This window comes from Nerophis lumbriciformis, linkage group LG05, assembly GCF_033978685.3.
Source record: "Nerophis lumbriciformis linkage group LG05, RoL_Nlum_v2.1, whole genome shotgun sequence".
NCBI lineage: Eukaryota > Metazoa > Chordata > Actinopteri > Syngnathiformes > Syngnathidae > Nerophis > Nerophis lumbriciformis.
The window spans coordinates 32,742,615-32,767,864 of record NC_084552.2 but is presented as its reverse complement, the minus strand read 5'-3'; the positions used below and the strand labels follow the sequence as shown (position 1 = coordinate 32,767,864).

Sequence of the window (25,250 nt, the reverse complement as noted above, 5' to 3'; positions counted from 1 at the left end):
CAACTGTAGTAGCATGCTAATCATAATAGTTATGTTTGCGTGGGACCGAGATCATCCTTTTGGAAAGGTTGGATCAAAGATCATCTGACTTGCTTGTACAATTTTCAAAGGTTCCATTACTTGCAAATACGTTTTGGATCAAAGGATGGGGGGCGGGGAGATATTCAATATTTAATATAGTTTATGATAATGTAAAAACATTATTAATATACAAATATCAGCTTCCTCATTACATTTTGCTTTTTCTGTAAATAGTTGCTGTTTCTATTTATATTTTCTAATAATGAGCCACAGTAAGTATAACAATAAATCCAAGACATGGTCGAATATGCACATTATATATATCATGACTATGATGATGAATCATGAATATTACAGTATGCCCATCCATCAATTTCTACCGCTTGTCCCTTTTGAGGTCGCAGGGGGTGCTGGAGCCTATCTCAGCTGCATTCGGGCGGAAGGCGGGGTACACCCTGGACAAGTCGCCACCTCATCACAGGGCTAACACAGATAGACAATGATGATCAGTATATACAGTATATTGTAACCCCGCCCCCTCCAACTTGTCAATCAAAGCAAGAGCAAGCCCCGCCCCTGCCGCCTTTCACGTCGCGCGGCAGTTAACGAATGAGTAAATAGAGAGAAGCTTCAAGATGGCGGACTCTCCGAGCTCCGTCCCGCTCGGCGGAGCAACCCTCATCAAACGCCCGCTCCCAAAGCCGTCCGAGGCGAAGAGTGCCTCCGACAACTGCTCTCAGTCTTCCCGGGACGTCACCGCGCCGCCGCCCAAGAAGCTCAGAACCGAAGAGAGGAGCGTAAAACCAAAGAAAGTCTGCCGGGATGGAGAGCTGCTGGGAGGACACTGTAACGGCGGACAGAAACTCCAGCAGCCGACAAAGCAGGCGAGTCCCGCGGGCTTGTGGAGCTTCAACCCGGCCGGTGCGGGGAGCCCAACACCGACGAATACCCACAAAATGTTCCAGCAGAGTAACTTCTTCCTCCATAAGGCGCCTTCGTCTGCTAGGGCGAAGAAGCCCAGCAAGGATATAGAAGGAGTTAAAAGCAGCGCAGAAGTGAAAAAGAAACTGTTCTTCACCGCCGGGAGTAACGCTCACAGCGATATTACCCGATTTAAGCACATTTCTTCTCTCAAAAGGCCCAATGGAGATGTTAGATTGCCACCAAAAGGTAGGCCATTTACTGTTTTACAGTAATAATCGCTCGTTATCAAAGCCAGTTGATGAAGTTTAGTGGTGTTTTTTTATATTTGAAAAAATGGGTGCACTCGTCTAGCTTCTAATTCGTCTGAACAGTCGCGATTTTTGGACGAGTTATCCTTTTAAAGGACGCCCGGAAAACGAGGGGGTGTTTGCACCACAAAGCCCCGCGAAGGCGAGGTGTCCGCCGGGGTAATGGCTGCCAGTCCCCTCCAAACACTAGCCTGGAACCTCTAAAAGATTAATAACACATTGTACTCCAAATCACAACCAATACACTTCTAATTGCTCGAGAAGAGTGTTTCGCGTCAAATATGAATGTTTCTTTCGTCAAATGTGTGTATGATGACATGACAGGCGCCCGCCATTACGGGCCAAGTGTTGTTTTGGTGTAGCGCCACGCCCCCTCGCTGAGTTGGAAGGGAAGCAGACCACTACATCACTAGACTACTAGATCACAAGACTACTCGATCACGTGACCACTAGACTACCCAACTACTAGATCACTAGGCCAGGGGTTCTTACTCTTTTTGACCCCAACAGTTCCACTGCAGAGGCATCTGTGGCACACTCAAATATTAACTATGAATTAGTAATCTTACTGTTGATGTTATTGGTATTGAATAATCATATCTAACCTACTTACAGTTTAACAGGATAAACCTTGTCAAATGTTTTTTTAACCATGTGTTAATCACAAAGATTATTATTATTATTAAGGCTTAGGTCAGGCTGGTTACAAAAAATTATAAATAAATAAAAACAGTAATCAAATGTAGAGCAAAAGAAAGAACACATACAAACTGATGAAAACTAAAATGACAATTATCAATGCTAAAATTAATAAAAATCAAACTAAAGTAATAGTAGGCAACATGGGCCTAACGGTTCGTTTAAACAACGATTCAATATTTTTCCCCCCGATACAATTCAGGGTCGATTTTAATTTTTTTAGAAAGATCCAAAGCTATTTATCCATCCATTTCCTACCACTTATTCCCTTCGGGGTCGCGGGGGGCGCTTGAGCCTATCTCAGCTATAATCGGGCGGAAGGCGGGGTACATCCTGGACAAGTCGCCATCTCATCGCAGAGCCAACACAGATAGACAGACAACATTCACACTCACATTCACACACTAGGGCCAATTTTAGTGTTGCCAATCAACCTATCCCCAGGTGCATGTTTTTGGAGGTGGGAGGAAGCCGGAGTACCCGGAGGGAACCCACGCAGTCACGGGGAGAACATGCAAACTCTACACAGAAAGATCCCGAGGCCGGGATTGAACTCACGACTGAACCCCAGACTACTCAGCACCTTCGTATTGTGAGGCAGACACACTAACCCCTCTTCCACCGTGCTGCCCCAAAACTATTCAGTGAATTGAAATTGATTCAGTAACTTTTTAGCAAAACAAATCAAGCAGTGTGACTGTAAAAGAAAATACTGGATACTGGACTCTGCAGGTTAAAGGGGAACTGCACATTCTTTGTAATTTTGTCTATCGTTCACAATCTTTATGAGAGACAAGAACACAAAAGGGTTTTTTTTCTCGCTTTCTAACATGTAAACGTTGTCTCGTTCTTTGTGACAATTCTACCTCTGAAACACTTTAAAAAGGAATTCAAAAACCTTTAACAACACTTCATTTACGTTCAGTTACCTGTATAATAACCAAGCTGGAGCAATATTGTTATTGAAAGAGCAAACACAGAGGAACTGTTTTTCTAGCGTAGTAGTAACACATCAGCATGGTTCAGTATTAGCTGTAAAAGCTAGCTACAAAAAGAGACAAGCTAGCAACTGCATCAACATGAAACATGTTTGAGTTTGTAATGCACAACACAATGCGATAAGACACAAATCGGTACAGACTGAAAAACATGAACAATCATATTACAGTATCTGTAAAATATTAGCCCACATTGGGAATAAGCGGTAGAAAATGGATGGATGGATGGATGGATTTTATGTTTTGTTTGTACACAGCTAGTCGTACAGCGTATGCACTGTATTTGTATGTTGATGTGCTGCATGTATCCTGAATAATCTTAAAGTGTGACTGACTCGATGGACAGTTGTGCATTTGGTCCAGCTGGCCTGGGATTTTTTTCTGGTTTATATAGGTAAACACTACATTTATGTCGAAAAAGCATGGCTTCAAGTTCCACATTTTGCAGCTTCGAGTCACGCCGATCTCACTCTCTCGGCTTCCGTCTGCTCCAACGTCGCACACCTCAGTTTGTGTTCGCTTCTAGAAACCGTAGTTCATATTTTGTATATTCAGCTTCAAAAAGATATGGTTGTGAATCCTCATTATTCCAGAAATAGTTGTCTTCTTTGTCGGTTAACAAGTCTGCCATGATTCAAAAACACACTCGCGTTTGTTTCCGGAAGTACGGACACACATGCCAGAAGTCGGAAGTGCGAAAAAGAAATCAATGCGCTGAAGAAATCAGTCCTGGCAATGATTAACATGATCAAAATACGGTAAATATTGTACATATTACACATTGTTATAAATGTATCTGTTACTACATTATTTATAGACTTGCAGCGTGTATATAAAACATTGATGGAGGGTTTTGAAGTTGATTTAGAGGGCTTTGAAGTTTACAACGGTGACTCCCATTATCTGCATCTTTCAAGCAATTTTTATCATCTTTAAAATCCTAAAAAAGGATTTGTGTTCTTGTTTCTCATAATGATTGTGAACGATAGGCAAAATTCCCCCCAAAAAGTGCAGTTCCCCTTTAAATTTCCTATATTCCTGTTATTTCTTGTAAGGGAATTAGTTATAATAAATGATAAATGGGTTGTACTTGTATAGCGCTTTTCTACCTTCAAGGTACTCAAAGCGCTTTGACACTACTTCCACATTTACCCATTCACACACACTGATGGAGGGAGCTGCCATGCAAGGCGCTAACCAGCACCCATCAGGAGCAAGGGTGAAGTGTCTTGCTCAGGACACAACGGACATGACGAGGTTGGTACTAGGTGGGGATTGAACCAGGGACCATTGGGTCGCGCACGGCCACTCTTCCACTGCGCCACGCCGTCCCTGGTATAGCAGAATTATGGATGGAAACAAGCAGCTAAACAACAATTAATGGCCACTTCATTCACATCTTAGTTGAATGTAGTGCAGCCAACACTTAAGGTTGAATTAACAAGACAAAACCTTTTTTGCTCTCATTTTCAATATTCAAGCAAGCTTCAATAAGACTAAAGTAACCAACATTTTAACAGTAGATTTGCCTGCTAAATTTAGTTCCATGACCCGGCCATACAGTATCTGTTTTCTGCCCTGGCGGCACCAATGAAGGATCGCGTCCCAGGTGTGCGAATGTATGCCCCTTCATCTCTGCTGATGGCGTTGGCCCCTCGCTTCCTAGTAATTTCCATAGCCTCCCTGATCCATCTCTTTTATTCATTTATTTTGTTTGATATTGTAATTACTGCCACCAAGTTTTTAGATTGAACCAAAAAGGTATTAGTGAACACCAGACTAAATTGGGCCTTTAAGCAGAATTTTATTATGAGACAATATTTTTTCACACTTTAAACATTTTTGTATAACGATTTTAAATTGTTGAATTATATATTTTTGTAGTGCAAAATAATAAAAAAAACGTAATTAAAACATACATTTGCAAAGCTTCCTGAAACAACTCTGATAAGGGATCAAACCCAGCAGTAATCAGGGATCCCAGACATCCACTATTTAGCAAAATTACGCTATTCTTCTAGCCAAAGTGGTATTTTTTTAGGTTTCTGTATAAAACTGCTAAAATAACACATATTGATCGAGTCAAGTTGCTTTTCCATGTTTTGGTTGGTGTCGGTTGCTTCAGGTGACATTCGGGAACGCTCAAAAGTAAACTACCGCGACGCGAAACTGTGCGCTATAAAACGAGAAAACAAAACCGTGTCCTAAACCTCTTTGTATTTTTAGGTACTTATTTGTTTAACATGTTAATATTAGGGTTTCCCCTAGATTGCCAAGATACCTGCAGGGGTGAGGGTGTGGTTGGGGGGCATGGTCACCATGACATTGTGTAAATTACATACCCTGCTATGATATGATTTTCTTTAAAAGGTCTCAAAAATGTATACAAACATTTAAAAACAAATCTGTTATTTTTAGTTAGTAGGAGTGTACAAAATAATCTGTTCAAATCTATAACTGATTTAAACTTTAGAGATAGGCCTGGGTTGGTATTCGATAAGTCAATTAACCGTCGATAAATAAAAAATTTAGTCGGTAAGTTTTCCAGCGTCGATAAATCGCCATGTGCATGCTTCAAGAGCATGCACGCTTTTCATTGGTTCCAGCAGCTGTGCGTATTTGGGGTATGGCGGAATGAAAAGAAGGGGGTGAAACATCTTGTCATGCATCATTGACTCTTAGAGAGGTGAAGCAGGGTCGCAGCTCTTACGTTCATATCGAAGTTTGTGTTTGTGTGTTTGTAATGTGCATGTTCGGCCAGCAGGACGGTCTGCAAGAGCAGTCACTCTTACGCATCTGTTTCTGCAGTTGCGGGCGTTTTGTACTCCAAATAAACAAGTAATGATAACCGCCTTAAAACTCCCAACGGTTAGTATTACCGTATCAAATTAAAATGATCAAAGAACCATCATTCATAACTGCACTTTGATACAAACTGTCTGACTGACTGGAGCTAGCTTGCTAGCTAGCTTAAATGCTAACATGTAAACAACAGATATTAACGTCTTTCCCCATTACGAAATGTAATTCACCAATCTAAACTTTTACATACATGTTATGTTCTTCAATGTAACTTTGTTGAGCTTGTTCACAGCAACAATGCAATTAAGTGCGGGAGTGCATATAAATGGATTATAAAGAGCCGAACAAGTAGCACTAATTGGCACACCCACCTGTTGGACCCCAAAAGTAAGCCAAGAGGCTTACAGACTGTGGACGTTGAAATTAGGTTGTCATTTGACCTATTCTGCTTAGCCTTCTTTTTTCACTTTCTGTGAAATAATTTTCTTCTCTGAGGGTAAAAGCCCTTTTCACAATGAGGAGTCTAGGGAAAAAAAACTAACAAGAAGAAAAAAAGTAGCATGTAAATATTATTTGCCCATAGACACAGAAGGGATGCTCAGCAGGCGCTATGATCTTCATTGACATCTTTCATGTGTTTGTAAACACAAAGGTCTACCGCTGCCCGGCAAAGAAAAGGTGGAAGGGCAAAACAGAGAGGAGCGCGAGGAGAAGAAGAAGAAGAAAAAGAAACAGCAGCACAAAGCGATGAATGACATCAAGAGGGAGAATGGGGATGTCAAGACACCTATTAAAGGTAAAGTTAAGTTTTTATTCATTATCATTTTTTTCGGTTGCTCGCTTGCTTTGAGCCTTTTGAAATTTCGGATGTTACTTTGTTTTTCACTATTCGGGGCAGGTCACAGCTGATGGGGTTGGAAGGTTAGGTCTTGTGGGCTGCACTGGGGGCGTAGTTGCTGGGAAATGGTCTGTACTGCGCTGCATGTCTGAATGTTTTCTTGGATTTGGGCATCTTAACACAACATAACACATACAAAGATTAACATGTAAATTAGGGCTGTCAAAGCTAACATGTTAGCGCATGTGATTAATCACTAAACCTATTGCAATTGATCTGCGTTTATTAGAGATGTAATAGTATTGTATGTATGGCGGTATTTGGGGCTTCAAAATGCTATCAATAATGCCGCGGTATATGACGGTGTCAAAGGAGAACTTGGACAATCCAAATTAACGACATCTCCCATGATCCTTTGCACAGTGCAGTTGAGCGGACTAACAGACAATCGTAAATGTGTTGGCAAATTTGCTCATCATGCTAACGATGCTCGCTTGATTACATTACTATAGCACAAACAAATATGCATGAAAACATTACTAAAGACAGTACACATAGGATTGTTTAGCAAGTGTAAACCGTTTTAAGCATATTGTAAAACCTATAAATGTTGCTTGGAGTGATGAATGAAGAATTTATACAAGTAGAGATGCTATGGAGGGCTAAAAGACAGAACGTCTTCTTCCAGTTGAAAGCACTATTGGGAGGACACCACAGCACTTGCAGTGAGCAAACTTGTCCACAATGTGGAGCCATAGCACAATCAATAACACAACTTTTCAGCGTATTTGCTTTTCCTTTTTCTTTTACTATTTGCATTGTGGCCGCCAGCAAAAAGACAAATCCATAAATTAGCCACACCATTTCATAAGTCGCAGGGTACAAAGTGCAGGAAAAAATTTGTGGCTTATTTACGGTACTTTGTCAATTTACAAGATACTCAACTAAAGTTACTTGAAACACTTTATGTTGCTGCACTATTCATTGCATTTAACAATAATTATTTGTAGTAATAGGTATGATTAGAACATTTAAGCATTATGTTTGTGTTCAAATACAGTAAGTGTGTTAAACCATAACATTCCGGCCACTTAATTTTACACACTATGGAGTCAAGCGTCTTTTTGTATCGTTCTGGCCATTTTCGGGTCCTAAATGGCTCTCAAAGTGTACCAACTTGTCGGAATACCTACTCGGCCATTTTCTATTTAGGTGAGATGCCCAGTCTGATGTTTTAAATTAATGAATGATCGTGTTATTAATCGTGATTACAATATCAATCAAAATAATCGCAATGTATTATTTTGATTGATATTGTAATCACGATTACAATATCAATTACAATCGCAATGTATTATTTTTACCATATTCGTCCAGACCTAATGCATACGGTATTGCAGAGCTGAGCGAGGAGCCTTTGACTGGTGTACTCACTGGCAAATTTGGCTTCAAAATGGGACTTGAGACAAAACCAAGGTAATCGGCATATATTGAAGCAATAAATGTAGTAGTGTAGTTTATTTGGTTTGTGATATTTGCTTCTTTGGTGTGCTATTTGTCAGTTGACCACTGGTGGCAGTATTAAGGTGTCCCGAAAAGAGCATGAATCACAGTGCAAGGGGGCTGGCAGCGGGAGGTCATACAGTTTTTACCGCTAATAATATGTTGACTGTGCGCTTTCCAGGTGTTATCACTTTTTTACCCATTCATTCATTCATTTACTTCAAGCACGTTATGGCTGGATCCCACGCATTAGAAGCAACTAAACAGCAGCACCGGGTAGTCGGTACAGAGAAGATGAGGGATGCACAATGATTTTGACAACCGATAATTATCCACCGATAAAAGCAATTATGACGTAACATTGATAATTCCGGTATTGAAAAAATCACGGATAAATTGAGCCGATAATTATAAGGGCTTATCATCTCTGAGTTTGTCGTTGGTCTCTGTTGTGGCTTATGCTGCTGCCTGGCTCTTCAACTCCTCCCTTCCCCTACGTTATGGTCACATATTTGTGATGTCATGATACTGCGCATGTGGCCTGTTGTGTACAGAGAAAAGCAACATGGTGCTTTTTATGTGGGCTTCCTTTACCATGTCAGAATAAGGCATTTCACTTGCAGTTTGCAAAACCCGTTCTGCAGAAATTCCACAGGGAGCGAAAAAGACAAGCTTCATCTCAACAAATCTGATCAGTCCCTTTTAAAATTCACCATCGTAGAGAGTTATGGAAGTCGTATGAAGCTGCCGTGCTGCTAAGCCGACACCTAATGTTAATAGCAGCGACCACAGCAAACGTGCAGTGTTTGATAAGAGCTAAGAGTTTGAAATTAAAGACCTGAGGAGGAAAAGCACTTGATGACAAAATGAATACCGTAATTTAACTTTTTTGCCAATGCTTTGAACCATGTGCTTTTATACAATGTTTCGGCTATTTTATGGATTATTCCCATGTGACGTAGTACCTTCATCCTCAAAGAGTGGCAGTACATTCGCATACACGACCACACTTTCATTCCCTCACAGATTTCCCATTATATTAGAAACACCATCAATTGGGGCTGCAACGATTTGTCGACTGAATTGACATCACTTAAATACGTCGACGTCATGTATTGTTGTGTTATTCAGAAAAGATGGCCGCGCACGGAGAAAAAGAGGCCCCTGTCGAATAGCCACCGATTATTATTGGCCAATTTCTGTGAAAAAGTTTGTGATCACCAGGTGCCAATCAATCAATGCCTTTCAATGCTGATCACAAAATAATATGGCTCATACCTTGCAGCTTGGTCCGTTTGTTGACAGGCGAGGTTACTTAGACTACAATACAGCTAACTGTGAATGTCCATCCATACTCAATGTAGATCGGCCACTCTAAGTTAATATCACCACAATTGTGGCATTCAAACTACATTTCTTATAAGTTTTAATATCACTGTGGAACTGGAGAAAAAGGCTGAAAATTCCACACATCATGCAAGAGAGCAGCAGACAAGTAAATATGCAAATGCTAAGCTAGCTTGAAACAACAGAACAATAAAAAAGTGCTTCGTTTACTTTAACAGACATGTATTGAACCGCTTTACAATGAAAAGTTGGCAGATATTACCAAGAAATTAACAGGTAGAGTAATAAGAGCCTGGAGAGAGTATACTATTACAGCAAGATGTGCATGTGTGTGTGCTTCGTTGCTGTGTCTGTCTTGTGCCAGACTGGCAGAGACAGTGTTGCCAACTCCTCAGCCAGGAAAGTAGCTATTGGCTGTCCTAGAAGTCATTATGTCATCTCCCAATTTGCATAATTTGTTGCAATGGACTGTAGGAGCGATACAAAAGTGAGTTTGAAAAAATTAAAGTATAATACTAGCTGCAAATAAACTTTCTTCTTTTGTTTCTTAGTTGTTTCATTAAAAGCAATTTTGTTCTGCATTGTTAAATGTTAGAGTATCAAATCTGATCAAAAAATGGAGGGTGGTGAACTGGTGATATTCACTAACAAACCAAATCTACAGACTGACTCATTAACAAACACGAACGATGCAACTATGACTTTGCAGGTATTTATACTAGCTTGACATGACAGTGAAAAAATATTTACATTTATATCTCGCTCTGTAAATGAAGGCAGAAAATGTGGCAGCTTTGCAAATGCACAATTTCATTTGCAGTCTGGAGGCGTGTGGGTCGCCTCTCTGCACTGACTGATATGATAAGATAGCTAGCTAGATGTATAACTTTTATCACAGAGCGACACACACACAGACAAGAGTCTTTTTTTCCATTTTGGTTCCTGGATCTATAGGTTCCTGTAGAAGTGTGTAGTTTGTGTTTCCACCCCATTTCACAGTCCAGGGTAGTTTATGCAAATCAGGCTGATGACCTATGGAGGAGTGGTTTAGTTTTTCTACTGATATCATGTACATAAACAGACAATATCAGGTCACAGTTCTTTTACAAAAGTCTAAGTAAATGAAATATAAAGCAATAATATACAAATCGATATCATTTAAAAAATAAAGTGTACCAAATTGTTCATAAAAGTCAGGCTTTTGTCCGCAATGTCCAACAGTCGTAAACGGTTCCTCTCAATAAATGGTGAATTGATGAGAGTCAGGCGATTCTTTTGGGTCCATTTCAGCGGTAAATAACAATATATAAATAATAATTGTCAGTGTTTATCTCACACCGACAACACAAACATGTCGCTTTAGCTTGTTTAACTTTAGCAGTCTGTTCACTCGAGTTGAGACTAATTACTACGTACATGGAGTGTCACTGACTACTTTACAACATGTAATAAAGTAAACAGTTACTATTTGATGTTATTTACCTCGTTCCACTTGTGTACTGAATCCTTTATTTCAAATTTGTTCAACAAAGTCATAGTAGTAAGCAGCTGAGGTCACAACTTCAAGTCCAGTTTCATACTCCTCTATAAATACGTTTAAAAGAGTCTGTCCACTTCTCATAGCTTTGCGTATTGAAATTAAACTTGTAAAAAATAATCAGCATCAACTGCGTATAGGTAGTTTAAAGACTACGGCTGAGTAAAACACTGCAAGATAGTTCCACTGATAAGCGTTCTTCAGCACAAAGATGCCCCACAAAACTTCCTGCATGTCGAAAGCTCCCGTTCGTTCTTCTTTCTCTCCATTATCAAGTTTGTTGTAATAGAAATATACATAAAATAATAAATAGACGAGTTGCTGCGCACATTCTGATGGCGGTTATGTGTTTGAAAAATAAGTTTTAGGAACGCCCCCAACTGTGTTCAACCAATCAGCGTTCGATAGCACAGCCCGCCCCTGAAAAGCTTCCGAGTGCCTTCCAAAAGTCCCACGAGCAGGCAAGAACTCCGAAAGGTTCCTGAAGAACTAAATCTACCTGGGTAGTTTTTGGTGGAAACACAGGCAAAAGATGAGTAAGTGACTGAGGCTGCCTATGAAGGCAAATCAAATTCATTGATTTATTTAAGTGTGACAGTAAAAAAAATCAATTTACATTCTAAATTCCAGTCGAAACATCCGGTTAGGAACTCTGATGTGAACCACTGCAATTCCTGCCCTGTGATGCTCACGCAGCAGCAGCAACAGCTGACTGGCAGCACCTGTCACTGCTCGGACAGTAACTGCTGCTTGCTTTTAGCTCAGTCTCCAAGACACAAAATAGTTTCCAATAACACCGGTAAAAGTAGCTAGATTTGTCACAAGTAGCTGTTTCCAATCGTCTCCAGATTTAAGTTGTAATGTAAACTTTCTTGATTATTTAGTATTTCTTTACGTTACAGATTTTAGAAGTTCTGGTTCTTCCTACTTCTATTTGGACAAGTGTGAATCTGTAAATATGTGATGTCCCACAATGTAACCTTTTAAGTATGTTTGAAATAAAGTAAAACCATAAGCAATGGCATACTAACTTAGCAAGTACAGTAACTAAACACAGTTGTTGTCTAACTCTTATTTTTAAATGTACAGTCACGGTCAAAAGTTTACATACACTTGTAAAGAACATAATTGTGGATGACTACCAAAAGTGCCTTATTGGAGTGAAACTTGCCAAGGGACATGTAACCAAATATTAACATTGCTGTATTTATACTTATGACCCAGCAGATTTGGTCACATTTTCAGTAGACCCATAATAACTTCATAAAAGAACCAAACTTCATGAATGTTTTTTGTGACCAACAAGTATGTGCTCCAGTCACTCTATCACAAAAAAATAAGAGTTGTAGAAATTATTGGAAACTCAAGACAGCCATGACATTATGTCCTTCACAAGTGTATATAAACTTGTGACCACGACTGTACGTACATTGTCTTAATTGTGCTATATTGTGGGTGTGTGACTACATAGTTACATCTCAATGTGTTCCATGCACACATACTGTCCTCAGTGTACTGTATGGCCAGTGGCTGCACTTAAAATTACCCATATATCATTGGGTATTATTTCTATTAATCAGGTATGTGTGCATGTGATGATGAGACACACTGAGGGATCAGAGTAGAGGATGGAGAGGCTCAGGCCATTGTTGGTTTTTCTAAAAAAAATGTCTTTGAGTGTCACTATGCCAGGATGCAATATGTTTTTATCCGTTAAGTTTACAAGGAAACCTGCTGTTGTGGAGAAGCCACAGAAAGCGGCCATAGGAAATCAATAAGTGGCAAACCGCTGCTTTAAGACTGCTGGGGTGATCTGTTAGTGTGTTTGTGATTACATGAAAACTTATTTGTTTGAGTCTTTGTAATTATATGACAATTAAACTGTTACTGTGTTTGTAATTGTGTGAGGACTTATTTTGAGGCTGTCTTTTGTAAGGAGGTGGACAGTTGGGCACAGATTATTTAAGTACTCCTGCACAGTCTTATTACGATACAGGAGATGCTGATATTAATTTAACAGTATGTTTATTATGATTGCTTGGAAAACCGTTCCACCCTCACGTCCAGATGTGTTCTTTTCTAGCTACCGTATGTCCACTTCCTTGCACCAGTTAGACTTTCGATGTGCAACCAGTAGGGAAACAGTATAATCTTATCTCTGCTAAACAGTAATTTCATTTGTGTGTTTTACATCTCTCCATATACACCAATATGAGTGTAGCTCACACACATCTCACACAATAACTTGTGTTGTTGGATGACGCTTTAGGGTTGAACGTTGTTTGTATTTGTTGAAAGAGGAATTGGGCAAAAACAGCTTTCAGATTAGTAGCATTTGTGCAAATACCTGCTCTGTTGGTCTCCATATTGTTCTCTTTCCTAAACACACACACATTGTACTACTGTCTGCGCCCGGTCTGTCTCATTCCCGCGTTCTGTGTGAGTCAGAAACGTGCGTGGGCTGCAAACGAGACGAGATGTTATCAGATGCTTCAAATTCTGCTGATGTGGCAGCACCTCGTGTGTGTGTGTGTGTGTGTGTGTGTGTGTGTGTGTGTGTGTGTGTGTGTGTGTGTGTGTGTGTGTGTGTGTGTGTGTGTGTGTGTGTGTGTGTGTGTGTGTGTGTGTGTGTGTGTGTGTATATATAGATATATATGTGTGTGTGTGTATATATACAGTATATATGTGTATGTATGTATATATATATGTGTGTGTGTGTGTGTGTGTGTGTGTGTATGTATATATGTATATATATATATATATATATATATATATATATACAAACAAATACACACACATATATGTGTGTGTATTTTATTAAATTTTTAAATCAGTTATCGGTGCTATTTTAATAATGTTGTATGGAATTTATCAGTGTGACGTCCTAATGGCTGAATATGTATTGCTCCTTTATAAATATATATTTTGTCGCAAGCATCATGTATTTGTGTGCCTAATTGATTACTCTAGCGCAGGGTAGCACAGAGGTGTCAAACTTGTTTTCATTGAAAGCCACCACATGGCAAAAAGAAAAAAAAATTTTGGCTGCCCTCTGAGGGCTGCTTGTACCAGTAAATATATTTGAATTTTATGTCTGTCGTCATCAGTTTGAACTCTGTTCGTTATTTTCGTGTGATTAGTATCACTTCTTGTCATGGTGCTCTTGTTTTATCATCACTTTCTGTTTGGTCTCTGTGTTTCGGACGCCTTTACTTTTTTTCTGTTCCTTGTCCTGCCAGCTTACTTGTTCCTTATTGTTAAATAGTTCTATTTAGTGTCCCTGGTTCCCTCCTTCATTATTATTTAGTGTATAGTTGCATAGTGTGCTGTTGCCCTCTGAGCCCCTGCTACACCTGAGTTACTTTTGGTTCCCAATTAAACAACCTTCTGCCTGCACATTGCTTTCCTTTTCTGCATCTTGGGGTCACGACAACAGCTGACATGCAGCACTGTCGCAATATCGCATTTAGTTATTATATTTTTGTATGTACAAATTGATGGATAACTTCCTCTGAAATCATAAGTGAGCGTGACAAGCAGATATTTAAGTGTTTATTTTAATTTTAACAGAAAATGTTTGGATTGTATGTCAAGTATAATGTTTGTTGCATGATCAGATAATGTTAAAGTTAAAATACATGCAAGAAAATGTACTCTCAAAACTCAAAGAACGAATACAGTTATTACGAAAAATTAAGTGATTTATTGATGCAAATATGTTCACATGAAACGATTTCACAGGCCAGATGTGGCCCTTGAGTTCGACACCTGTGCTCTAGTGCATGTGCTAAAGTCAGAATTCATTTTAAATATATTAAACCATCATATATTAGGGAGAGCTCATAAATGCAGTCTATTTAAATTATTCTATGATATGAGTGTTTGCCCACGCTCCAATAACCTCTCAGAAATTGATACTTGTTTACAGGTGCTCAAAACCCTTCAACATTTCACGTTGTATTATTTTTTGTTTAAGTTGAAAAAGTTTGTAATTTCTTCCATAAAAACACCTGGCTAAAAACATATGTATTACAAATGAAATTGTTTCCTTTAAACGTTTCCATGTATGGGATTACAAAAGAAGCAAAGCATCTTTTTTACTGCAGTAAAGTGGGGTACATAACAAGTAACATTGAATTTATGTATATGTTATGGCTGTCAGGTGATTATTATTTTAATCAGATTAATCACATTTTGGAATATGGATTAATCATGATTAATCACAGGTAATTTTATTGTCAGAATGTCATCCAATATTTTTTTTAAACGTTTTACTTGAATGCATTTCCCTACTAAATTTTAAAACTGCCATAAAATCATGGCTCAGTTCAACCTCTACCTGATCTGAACCAAAATTTATCCCCAGCAACTCTTCGAAGCATCAAACAGGTTTATATGTGGCTATAGTGTGTGTGTGTGTGTGTGTGTGTGTGTGTATGTATGTATATATATATATATATATATATATATATATATATATATATCATTCTGTTTTGCACACTCTTGGAGTCAACATGTACATAGTACATAGTGTTATGTACATAGTGTGTATACCCCCCCACCCCCCATTTTTTGTATATTTGGTCTTTCAAATCACCTGACATGTATACTGTGTATATGTACATAATTTATCCATTTTTTAAACATATTTATTTATACTGTTACAGGTTATATATATTGTATTATTGAATGTATCAAATGTGATGAATATTTAATGGGCCACAATGGAAACAAGCCTTTTGGCTTTTTGTGCCATCCATTTGCCTTTTTAAAGCATTACATGGATTAAATTATTTAAGATGTCAATAAACTTCTCAATCAATCAATCAACCAATGTAATTTGCACAAAACTTGGAAACAGATTTATCTAAAGTTCTTTCAGGCTGTATTTTGGAGTGAAATTGACCAGCAAGCACACCAGTCGGAGTCTCATCACTCATTTTTGTATTGACGTAATCATTGCTTTTATCGCTGACCGTATTGCAGTTTAGGTAAAAGAGCTTTTACAGTCAAAATAAATTGCATGATTAAAAATCAAACTGTTCATGATTAATGCTATCATTTTTTGTGATTAATCTTATGAGTTAAGTCGTTAATTTTGACAGCATATATTATGTATGTATATATGGGTGTGGCCAAATGTGTTTCACTAACCTTTCTGCTTTAAATACTGTTATGTCTGTAAACAAAAATAGACAAGTTTATTAAATACGTTTTTGTATCCAGTTTTCATGTTAGCATTGAAGCTAGCTAGCAATCTAGCCCTAGTCGGTCCATTAGTTTATCAAAATGTGGTTATCGATCACGGTTTTTCGATAATTTTAATTTAATACTGTAATAAACCCCTGGTAGTTTTATCTCGGTTATCATTATTACCGTTTATCATTACATCCCTAGCTAACTTTTTTATTCCATTTTTTTATTTATTCCTCAGATGGTGAAGTCAAAGCCAAGATCAACTCAGAGCTGCAAATCAAAAAAGTCAAGAAGAAAAAGAAGAAGAAACACAAAGAGGGCGAGAAGCACAAGCGAGTGAAGATGTACCACCGCTCGTGTCAAACCATTTGTGCCGGCCTGCTTCTTCTCCCCTCTCCTCCTTCCCCTCCGCTTGCCAATTCCTCCGACGCCGTGTCTCCGTTCAAGTCACCACTGCCCGTTCACCCTAACAACAAAAACCCACGTGTCCACCCTTCTCCTATTGCCACGTTGGCCAACTCCACATTGCACAAGATCTCCCATACTGCTTCAAACAAGCCCCCGGCACACTGCATCCATCCTGGCATGGCGGGCCTGGAGTTTGCACCTTACATCCACATTGAGTGTCAACCTAACGGAGGGGCTCTGGTGGCCCATGCATATGCCTCGCAGCTCTCCTTGCTCTCCACGGGCCAGCGGCAGAGGTTCGCCCAGGAGTTTGTCACCCTGGCTTTCAGCGAGGACTCGTCGCAGGTACGATCACACCGCCCCGGCGGACCAATTCAATGACTTATTCTACTTCCTGTTTCCTAGGCTGCTCATTATGTCATGGGCATCATCCACGGAGAGGCTGCCCACCTCCCAGATTTCCTGGAGTACTTTTCCACCAAGTTCCCATCAGCGCCAGTCAAAAAAGAGATTCTTGGAAAGAAGGACATAGAAACAACCACCATGGCTAATTTCTACTCTCAGGTGATACAGAATGTGGGCTAGTGTGATGCTAACGAAATAGCGCAGATTTTGTCCATACGGCGGTAAAGACACAGCAGATGGTATGCCAAGTGTTTCGTTGCACAAATAATCAAAAAGCCATAGTAATATTATTGTTTTATTTTAGATTAATTAATGTATGATTGTGGTAGTAGTCATACGCTAATGAAAAGCCCTGTCTCAAACCTCCGGAGTGGCTTTGCAATGATATACTGTCAGCGTCTGTGTGTAATACTACAGCACTTTATGCTCTGTTGCTCACCCTCCTGCCAGTTGTTTCCCATCCTATCATCAAATATTCATGTATGTGGCTGCGCCATCAACATAGCGCTGCATGCCTGTCTTGTACGGTCCATCCAGGGGGTTAATAAGTGCTAATTAAATGCAGCTGTCCTTTTTAAGAGCACACCATCTTTCTCAGCAGTGACCTTGGGAAGGCGACACGGTGTGGTGCCCACAGATAAGAGCGTTGATGAATACTTACAGATCACAGGTGTAAACCTTCCCATAGATCATCTGAAGTGGTCCCGCTCAACAGCACTGCTCCTTTTGTCTCTGCTTTGTAACCACAAATGTTGGTCGTTCCACCTTCAGGAAGTGACACTGAAAAAATTTGAATTTGTTGATGGATGAGCGGGTTGCAGAACACTTACTGAAGCTGGTGAGCTCATTTCTTGTCCAAGAGAATAGTATTTGATTTAATTTGTGCCACTACTGTGCCTTCTCAACACATACTGTTTATTTTAAGCTTAGGTTCCAGTCCCGTAGTCCATAAATGGCTTCAGGCGACCGCATCAGCATTAACTCTTCGTCCCTGTTTATTTCAACCCAAGTGTATTTTTCTGCATAAAGGATCAATAAAAAGCGTCAGTCAGCTAATGCGTTTTCTTCAGTGCTCTCCTTTTGTTAGCAAGCGCAAGGAGAGATTATGTAACAAATGGGAGTTGCCAGCCAGCAGCTTTGTTGTGACGGAGTAAACTATAATAGACCTATTCCCAATGAGAGCACAAGAGGTGAGGAAGAGGTCAGGCTGGTTGTTGGATGATGACATCGCATGAATTCGACGAGAAGGACGACTTAAAAACCTGCTCCTTCAGTATCTAGGTCCTTGACTTAGTGTGACTGTTTCAAGGTGCTTTGTTTGGATTAGGGATTTAACGAGTACTGTAGACAAAATAATTACGGTTATCTTTATCGTCACGGTATTGCTGACTGTGCACAAAACGTACTATGTACACACTCAAATCTACATTGTATTTATTTTTAAATGACTAAATTAACAGACACACAATATACTTTCCTTGGCAGAAGAAACGTTAAATATTATGGTTTTTGAAGAGCCATATTATTATTCGAACATATTTGTTTGAATATGAGTATCTTCTGTTTTCATTTGTAAGGGTTTAAAAGTTGTATACATTGTATTGTATTTCTTTTAGCATTTATGCTAACACCGATCTGTGTCGCTAGCTTCCTTCTCCTGGAAATGAGCAGTATCGCCAGTTAGTGAGTTTAATCCAAATGCAGTTATAGTAATCTGATTGTATCTGGTTGTATTAATTTAGATGAAACTTTGTTTACTTATTATAACGACCCTGATGTTATTTGTCATGTTTGGAGTTGCGTGTAGTACTAATGTGTGTGACGCATCAGAGGGGAGTGCGACATTATGATGTTAACTGTCAAAATATCAATGGACTCAATTGATAGACGCTAGATTTTGTATGTATTTTCTATGAAAAATTATTGTTGTTCAATGATCATGGTCTAGTTGTAATCGTTTTGAACGTCGGTTAGTGCCAGGATGTTCAAACACGGCAGATATACATGCGTTTTCCTTCCACTGTGTTTGTACTCACGAGACAATGATGTGTTTTTTTAATTTTTGACTGGTAATACAGAGTAGTTTTATGGTGCTTTTATCTCCATCTCAATGGATGTTTGCAAGTGTCTAAATTGAAACGATCAGAATAGATTTAATAGTTTTCTGGTAGTTTATTTTATCATTGTTTGTGTGTAATGCACACTGCATCCAAACTTTTAAGTGCAATATAATTTTTCACCTCCCAGGGGTGCTGGACTTATTCTAGCCTCAGAGGCGCATAAGAACAAATGTACTTAAGTCGAAGGAGATAACACGCAGAAACGCCCACATTAAGGTGTTGCTGCACCCAGAGTGTGCATCTTGGATGAAGGCAGTGATAGATTTAAGTCCCATGGGAGAATGCTGGCAGACAGAATCTGTGCGTTTGCACAACTTTTTCCACATGAGAGAATAGGACCCTAAATGCGTAATCATCTCGTCTGTTTCTCAGGTGCAGAGAACCTACAGTCACGGCACGTACCGAGCGGGTGCCATGCGACAGATCAGCCTGGTGGGAGCTGTGGATGAGGAGGTGGGGAACTTCTTCCCAGAGTTCCTCAGCATGCTGGAGTCGTCGCCGTTCCTCAAGGTTGGTCGCTCAAGATGAATGTTAGTAAATCTAGCTTTGTGTTTTTTCTGATTATCAAAGGCACACATACTCTCGCACTTTATAGCTGGCAGATGCTTTTTTTATTTGCTGTCCAAAACAGTAGTTGTGTGTAAACAAAATGAGCTTTTTCTTCCCGGCTGCAGCTGACTCTTCCGTGGGGGACGTTATCCAGTCTAAGCGGGATGAGTCCTGATGAGAGCGATGACGGGCCCATCATGTGGGTCAGACCAGGAGAGCAGATGATACCTATAGCCGACATACCAAAGTCACCTTTTAAAAGAAAACGGTGAGGGAATCCTGCACTATCCTACAACTTTCTTTGGACAAACATGAAAACCATTTTAAATTGTCATGCAAAGTAGCAGTGTGAAGATTTGTTTCTGAGTGAGGAAACAATACGTTTTGTTCATCCTTGTCGCTATGCCTCACTCTGTAACTGCTGAAATTAGATCAACACACAAACATACACACTGCTCTCAGTACTTGGGGGTGTTTATGCAATAGCAGTAAACCCTCTTGTCAGTTATCCACAATATTTGTATCTGTGGGTGGAGGCAGGACTGCTAGCTTCCGACAGAAACGCAGCCTCACTAGTCACCGGTGAGAAGCATGCAAGGTAACAAAAATAATGAATGTAAATATTTGGGCTTCAAATTGAATGAGCAAGATTAGCATATCAACATGACAAACAAGCAAGAATTCTTGAATTCATGGTGGCAAAAAAAAATTAGGGAAAAATGCACTTCAAGATGTGTATTTTATTAAAGTGCAATTTTTGCTAACCTAAATTGAGAGTCAGTTTTTGTTTGTTTACTTCCATCCATCCATCCATCCAAACATTTTCTTCCGCTTATCCGAGGTCGGGTCGCAGGGCAAGCAGCCTAAGCAGGGAAGCCCAGACTGCCCTCTCCTCAGCCACTTCGTCCAGCTTCTCCCTAGGGATCCTGAGGCGTCCCAGGCCAGCAGGGGGAGACATAGTACTCCCAACGTGTCCTGGGTCTTCTCCGTGGCCTCTTACTAGTCGGACGTCCCCTAAACACCTCCCAAGGGAGGCGTCCGGGTGGCATCCTGACCAGATGCCCGAACCTCCTCATCTGGCTCCTCTCGATGTCGAGGAGCAACGGCTTTAGTTTGAGCTCCTCCCGGATGACAGACCTTCTCACCCTATCTCTAAGGGAGAGCCCCGCCACTCGACGAAGAAAACTCATTTCGGCCGCTTGTACGCGTGATCTTGTCCTTTCGGTCCTAACCCAAAGCTCGTGACCATAGGTGAGGATGGGAACGTAGATCGACCGGTGAGAGCTTTGCCTTCCGACTCAGGTCCTTCTTTACCACAACGGAAATTCACATTACTGAAGACGCTGCACCGATCCGCCTGTCGATCTGACGATCCGCTCTTCCCTCACTCGTGAACAAGACTCCGAGGTACTTGAACACCTCCACTTGGGGCAAGATCTCTTCCCCAACCTGGAGATGGCACTCCACCTTTTTCCGGGTGAGAACCATGGACTCGGACTTGGAGGTGCTGATTCTCATACCAGTCGCTTCACACACTGCTGTGAACCGATCCAGTAAAAGCTGAACCACATCATCTGCAAAAAGCAGAGATCTAATCCTGCAGCCACCAAACCGGATCCCCTCATTTCAGTGATTGCGCCTAGAAAATCTGTCCATAAAAGTTATGAACAGAATCGGTGACAAAGGGCAGCCCTGGCGCAGTCCAACCCTCACTGAAAACGGGTCCGACTTACTGCTGGGAATGCGGACCAAGCTCTGACACTGCTCATACAGGGAGGGAACGGCCACAATCAGAGAGTCCGATACCCCATACTCTCTGAGCACTCCCTACAGGACTTACCGAGGGACACGGTCAAATGCCCTCTCCAAGTCCACAAAGCACATGTAGACTGGTTGGGCAAATTCCCATGCGCCTCTAAGGACTCTGCCGAGAGTATAGAGCTGGTCCACAGTTCCACGACCAGGACAAAAACCACACTGCTCCTTTTGAATCAGAGGTTCGACTATCCGGCGTAGCCTCCTCTCCAGTACACCTGAATAGATCTTACCGGGAAGGTTGAGGAGTGTGATCCCACGATAGTTGGAACACACCCACCGGCTCCCCTTTTTAAAGAGAGGAACCACCATTGTGGTCTGCCAATCCAGAAGTACCGCCCCCGATGTCCACGCAATGTTGCAGAGTCTTGTCAACCAAGACAGTTTACTTATTTATGATAATTAAAATGTCTTGACCTTCCAATTACAGTGGTAGGAAATAAAAGGTTAATTGCATTTAAAAGGGTTATATCTTCTGGTGACAGTAGTGCTTGAATTGATCTTAAATTAATGTTGGCAATATTATCGTTTATCGGCAATAATTTGTGGTACAAAATGTTTTATGGGCTCAGAACGAGTGAAGTGTCCACTATTAGCAGTTCTTAGGTTCATTATGGAGTGTTTTATTCTGGTTTACGTTATCATCTAATAAGAATGAAGCAGCATGAGTTCTCTCTTCAAAGGCTTTTTTACTCCTCAGCTTGCATTCACCGAGACAAGTCCACTTATTTAATTGGATTATGGGGCTTTAAATGCATCTTGAATATTATATACATGGTTTGTAAGGTATGTCATCTCCAAATTTCCACAAGCAAGCCAACATTGACAAAATAAACAGTATAAACACACCAGAGCGTAAGGAAGCTTTAACAATGTAAAAATATTTGAAATTTCAAGGTGTTTTATAAATGGTTTCAGAGACAATAGTAAAGCGTGGCGCAGTGGAAGAATGGCCGTGCGCGACCCGAGGGTCCCTGGTTCAATCCCCACCTAGTACCAACCTCGTCATGTCCATTGTGTCCTGAGCAAGACACTTCACCCTTGCTCCTGATGGGTGCTGGTTAGCGCCTTGCATGGCAGCTCCCTCCATCAGTGTGTGAATGTGTGTGTGAATGGGTAAATGTGGAAGTAGTGTCAAAGCGCTTTGAGTACCTTGAAGGTAGAAAAGCGCTATACAAGTACAACCCATTTATTGCAGTGTCATTTTACCATTTTTATGATATTCTCTATGCCTTTTGTTTATTAGAATTTCTTAAAGGTTCTAACTAGCGAGTGTGTCCTTTCTTAGCTCCACCAACGAGGTGAAGAACCTCTTGCAGTCGCTGCCCAGGACCAGCGAGCCCAGAGAGTTGCTGTTTGAGGACAGGACGCCAGCGCACGCTGACCACATCGGCCAAGGTTTCGAGCGTCAGACCACGGCGGCGGTGGGCGTGCTGAAGTCTGTGTGCTTCAAAGAAGGGTATGGTGTGATGGTTTGTTTCAAGATGGCTTTATAGGTCAGGTGACAAATTACTTTTCTTTTTCTATTTGTAGCTCAGAGCCTCCTTGTGTAACCAAAGACGTTGTGTGCTTCCATGCTGCTGAGTTCCCATGTGTGGTTCAGCGGCTGCAGTTGGATCTTTATGAACCTCCACTCTCTCAGGTCTTTTATCTCTTACACACACACACACACACTTTATCGAAGTATCTTATAACTTATCCACCTGGTGGGCATCATTTGTAGTTCATGAACCGATTTCTGCTACTCATTGGCAGTGTGTGCAGTGGGTGGACGACGCCAAGCTGAACCAACTGCGTCGCGAGGGCATCCGCTACGCCCGCATTCGCCTGTGCCACGACGACGTCTATTTCATCCCGCGTAACGTCGTTCACCAGTTCAAGACGATGTCGGCCGTCTGCAGCCTGGCCTGGCACGTCCGCTTGAGGCAGTATCACCAAGATGTGAAGCAGGAGGAGGAAGATAAGGAGCATGAAGAAGGAGCTAAGGAAACAATAGAGGAGGAAGGCAGGAATAGGACGTTGCCAGGTGTAGATAACCAGCATCAGTCAACACTTTTGTGTCGCTCAGAGGACAACAAGAAGCAGAAAGATGAACAAAGTCCTCAGATTGACGTCAAGACAGAACTTTGTAAAGCAAACAAATGCTCTTCACCTCCAGCAAATCATCATCACTTCCCTCCTCATCCAGCAGAGAGCAGCATTGCCTCACCTTCCAGTTTATGCTCTTCATCGGCTACTCGCAACCCATCCTCTTCCTCTTCACTGCCAAGTCCCAAACCTCTTTCCCCAGATTCTGCATCTTCTAGATCGGTCCGCTCCCCTCAGCAGGATAAAGACTTGCCCCGCCTTCTTCCAGACAGGTGGACATTGATGCCTTTAGAGGTTCACGCCCCCATCAGTTCCCATGGCAACATGCGGACGCTGGCAGAAGAATGGACTCATGGCACCCAGACAAACGCCAGGACCTTTACACCATTGCAATACACACACCCTCCTCCTCTTCATCTACCTCCTCCTCACATGCTCCCACCCTCCTTCTCCCCCTTGCTCCCCCAACCTCTGCCCCACTTCCTCAGTCAGGCGCATCATCACATCAACCAGCTGCACCTGGACCCCTGCAGCCAATCACAGCCATTCTACCCCCACAGCCCACCCCCACCACTCCCCCATCACCCCCACCACCAGTTCCACCCGCATGCCAAGCCCTTCTACGCCTCGCCCTTCCCGTTCCTCCCCTCCCAGACAATCCCTCATCACCCGCCCGCCTCTTTCCCACCTCTGTACCAGCCCTGCGCTCCTCCACCCGCCATTCCACACCCACCGCCTCACACCTTCCCTCCACCTCCCCCTCCGCCGCCCGCCTCGGCACAGTCTCCACCTCCCCCGCCCCCGCCACCCCCCCCTACCACCAGCTCCTCCAATGTGTGAAGAGGAACTGAGTTTGTAGTTTCTGGATTTTAAAGATAATGTACAGCTTTTATTTTGGTTGTTGTACAAAAACAGTAATTTAACACAATTTTTAAGTGGTTCTGTTTTCATGTACAGCTCACAGAAAGTGGAAGACTTAATAATAGAATTGTATAATGAATAGATTTTATTTATGCATCTTTCAAAGCTGCTGATGAGTCAGCAAAGTTGTCATCTGAAGTTTAAAAGTGATGAGTTGGAAAAAAAAGAATCCGGTAGAATCCTAAATTGTAATAGGTGAGTCCTGCACACACTTTCTAAATATGAGACTAGTTTGTGTGCTGTTTCCAAAACATGGACTGTTTCTTCCTGTGTCTTTCTAGTGCCTGCCCTCACTGCTCACCAAATCTTTCTTTACTGCACACATTTTTGTCCTTTCATCTACTTTTCCCCACTGGACATTAAAACCAAAGCCTTAAAGAAATCAGCAGCTTTTCTGGAGAACTTACCAGAAACCCAAGTTTTGGGTTTTTCCATAGTGTAGTCAAAGCACTAAAGTGGAACATCTCTAAGAAAATAAGACAAACGGAAGCCTCACTTTTTGTGCTTTGCTTGAGGTGAAGAAGCATTTGTTGCGCCTATGGGGTTCCAATAAAAACCTGATCTTTCTATATATTTGTTGTACAGTACAAAGTCTTTAGGGACGTTTTTAGGATGTATTTATGTTTTTCTATTTGGTTGCAGCACTGTAGTGTACATAGGAGGTTTTGTAAAGTGTTTCTACTTTAAATAAGAGCCTGACTAATAAAAAGGTTCACTGGATGAACTGGTTTATAAATTTGTCTTATCTACCATCATAACAAAGCAGATAAA

The 25,250-nt window shown here is 41.1% G+C and overlaps 1 protein-coding gene across 1 annotated transcript; it reads left to right on the top strand.

Moving 5' to 3' along the window:
* The first annotated feature begins 617 nt into the window (after positions 1–617).
* On the top strand, positions 618–25,215 carry LOC133606627 (lysine-specific demethylase RSBN1L-like). The gene is made up of 9 exons (XM_061960758.1): positions 618–1,191; positions 6,405–6,548; positions 16,412–16,926; positions 16,987–17,145; positions 19,479–19,616; positions 19,781–19,923; positions 22,759–22,929; positions 23,004–23,112; positions 23,226–25,215. Exons 1-9 carry the CDS (start codon positions 657–659, stop codon positions 24,396–24,398), a joined length of 3,087 nt encoding a protein of 1,028 aa, XP_061816742.1. The 5' UTR covers positions 618–656; the 3' UTR covers positions 24,399–25,215.
* The last annotated feature ends 35 nt before the right edge of the window (positions 25,216–25,250 follow it).

Coding starts and splice junctions, on each gene's coding strand:
- LOC133606627 (XM_061960758.1), top strand. CDS start 657: ATGGCGGACTCTCCGAGCTCCGTCCCGCTCGGCGGAGCAACCCTCATC. Junction 22,930..23,003: donor TCTGTGTGCTTCAAAGAAGG/GTATGGTGTGAT, acceptor TTCTATTTGTAG/CTCAGAGCCTCCTTGTGTAA. Junction 23,113..23,225: donor ATGAACCTCCACTCTCTCAG/GTCTTTTATCTC, acceptor ACTCATTGGCAG/TGTGTGCAGTGGGTGGACGA.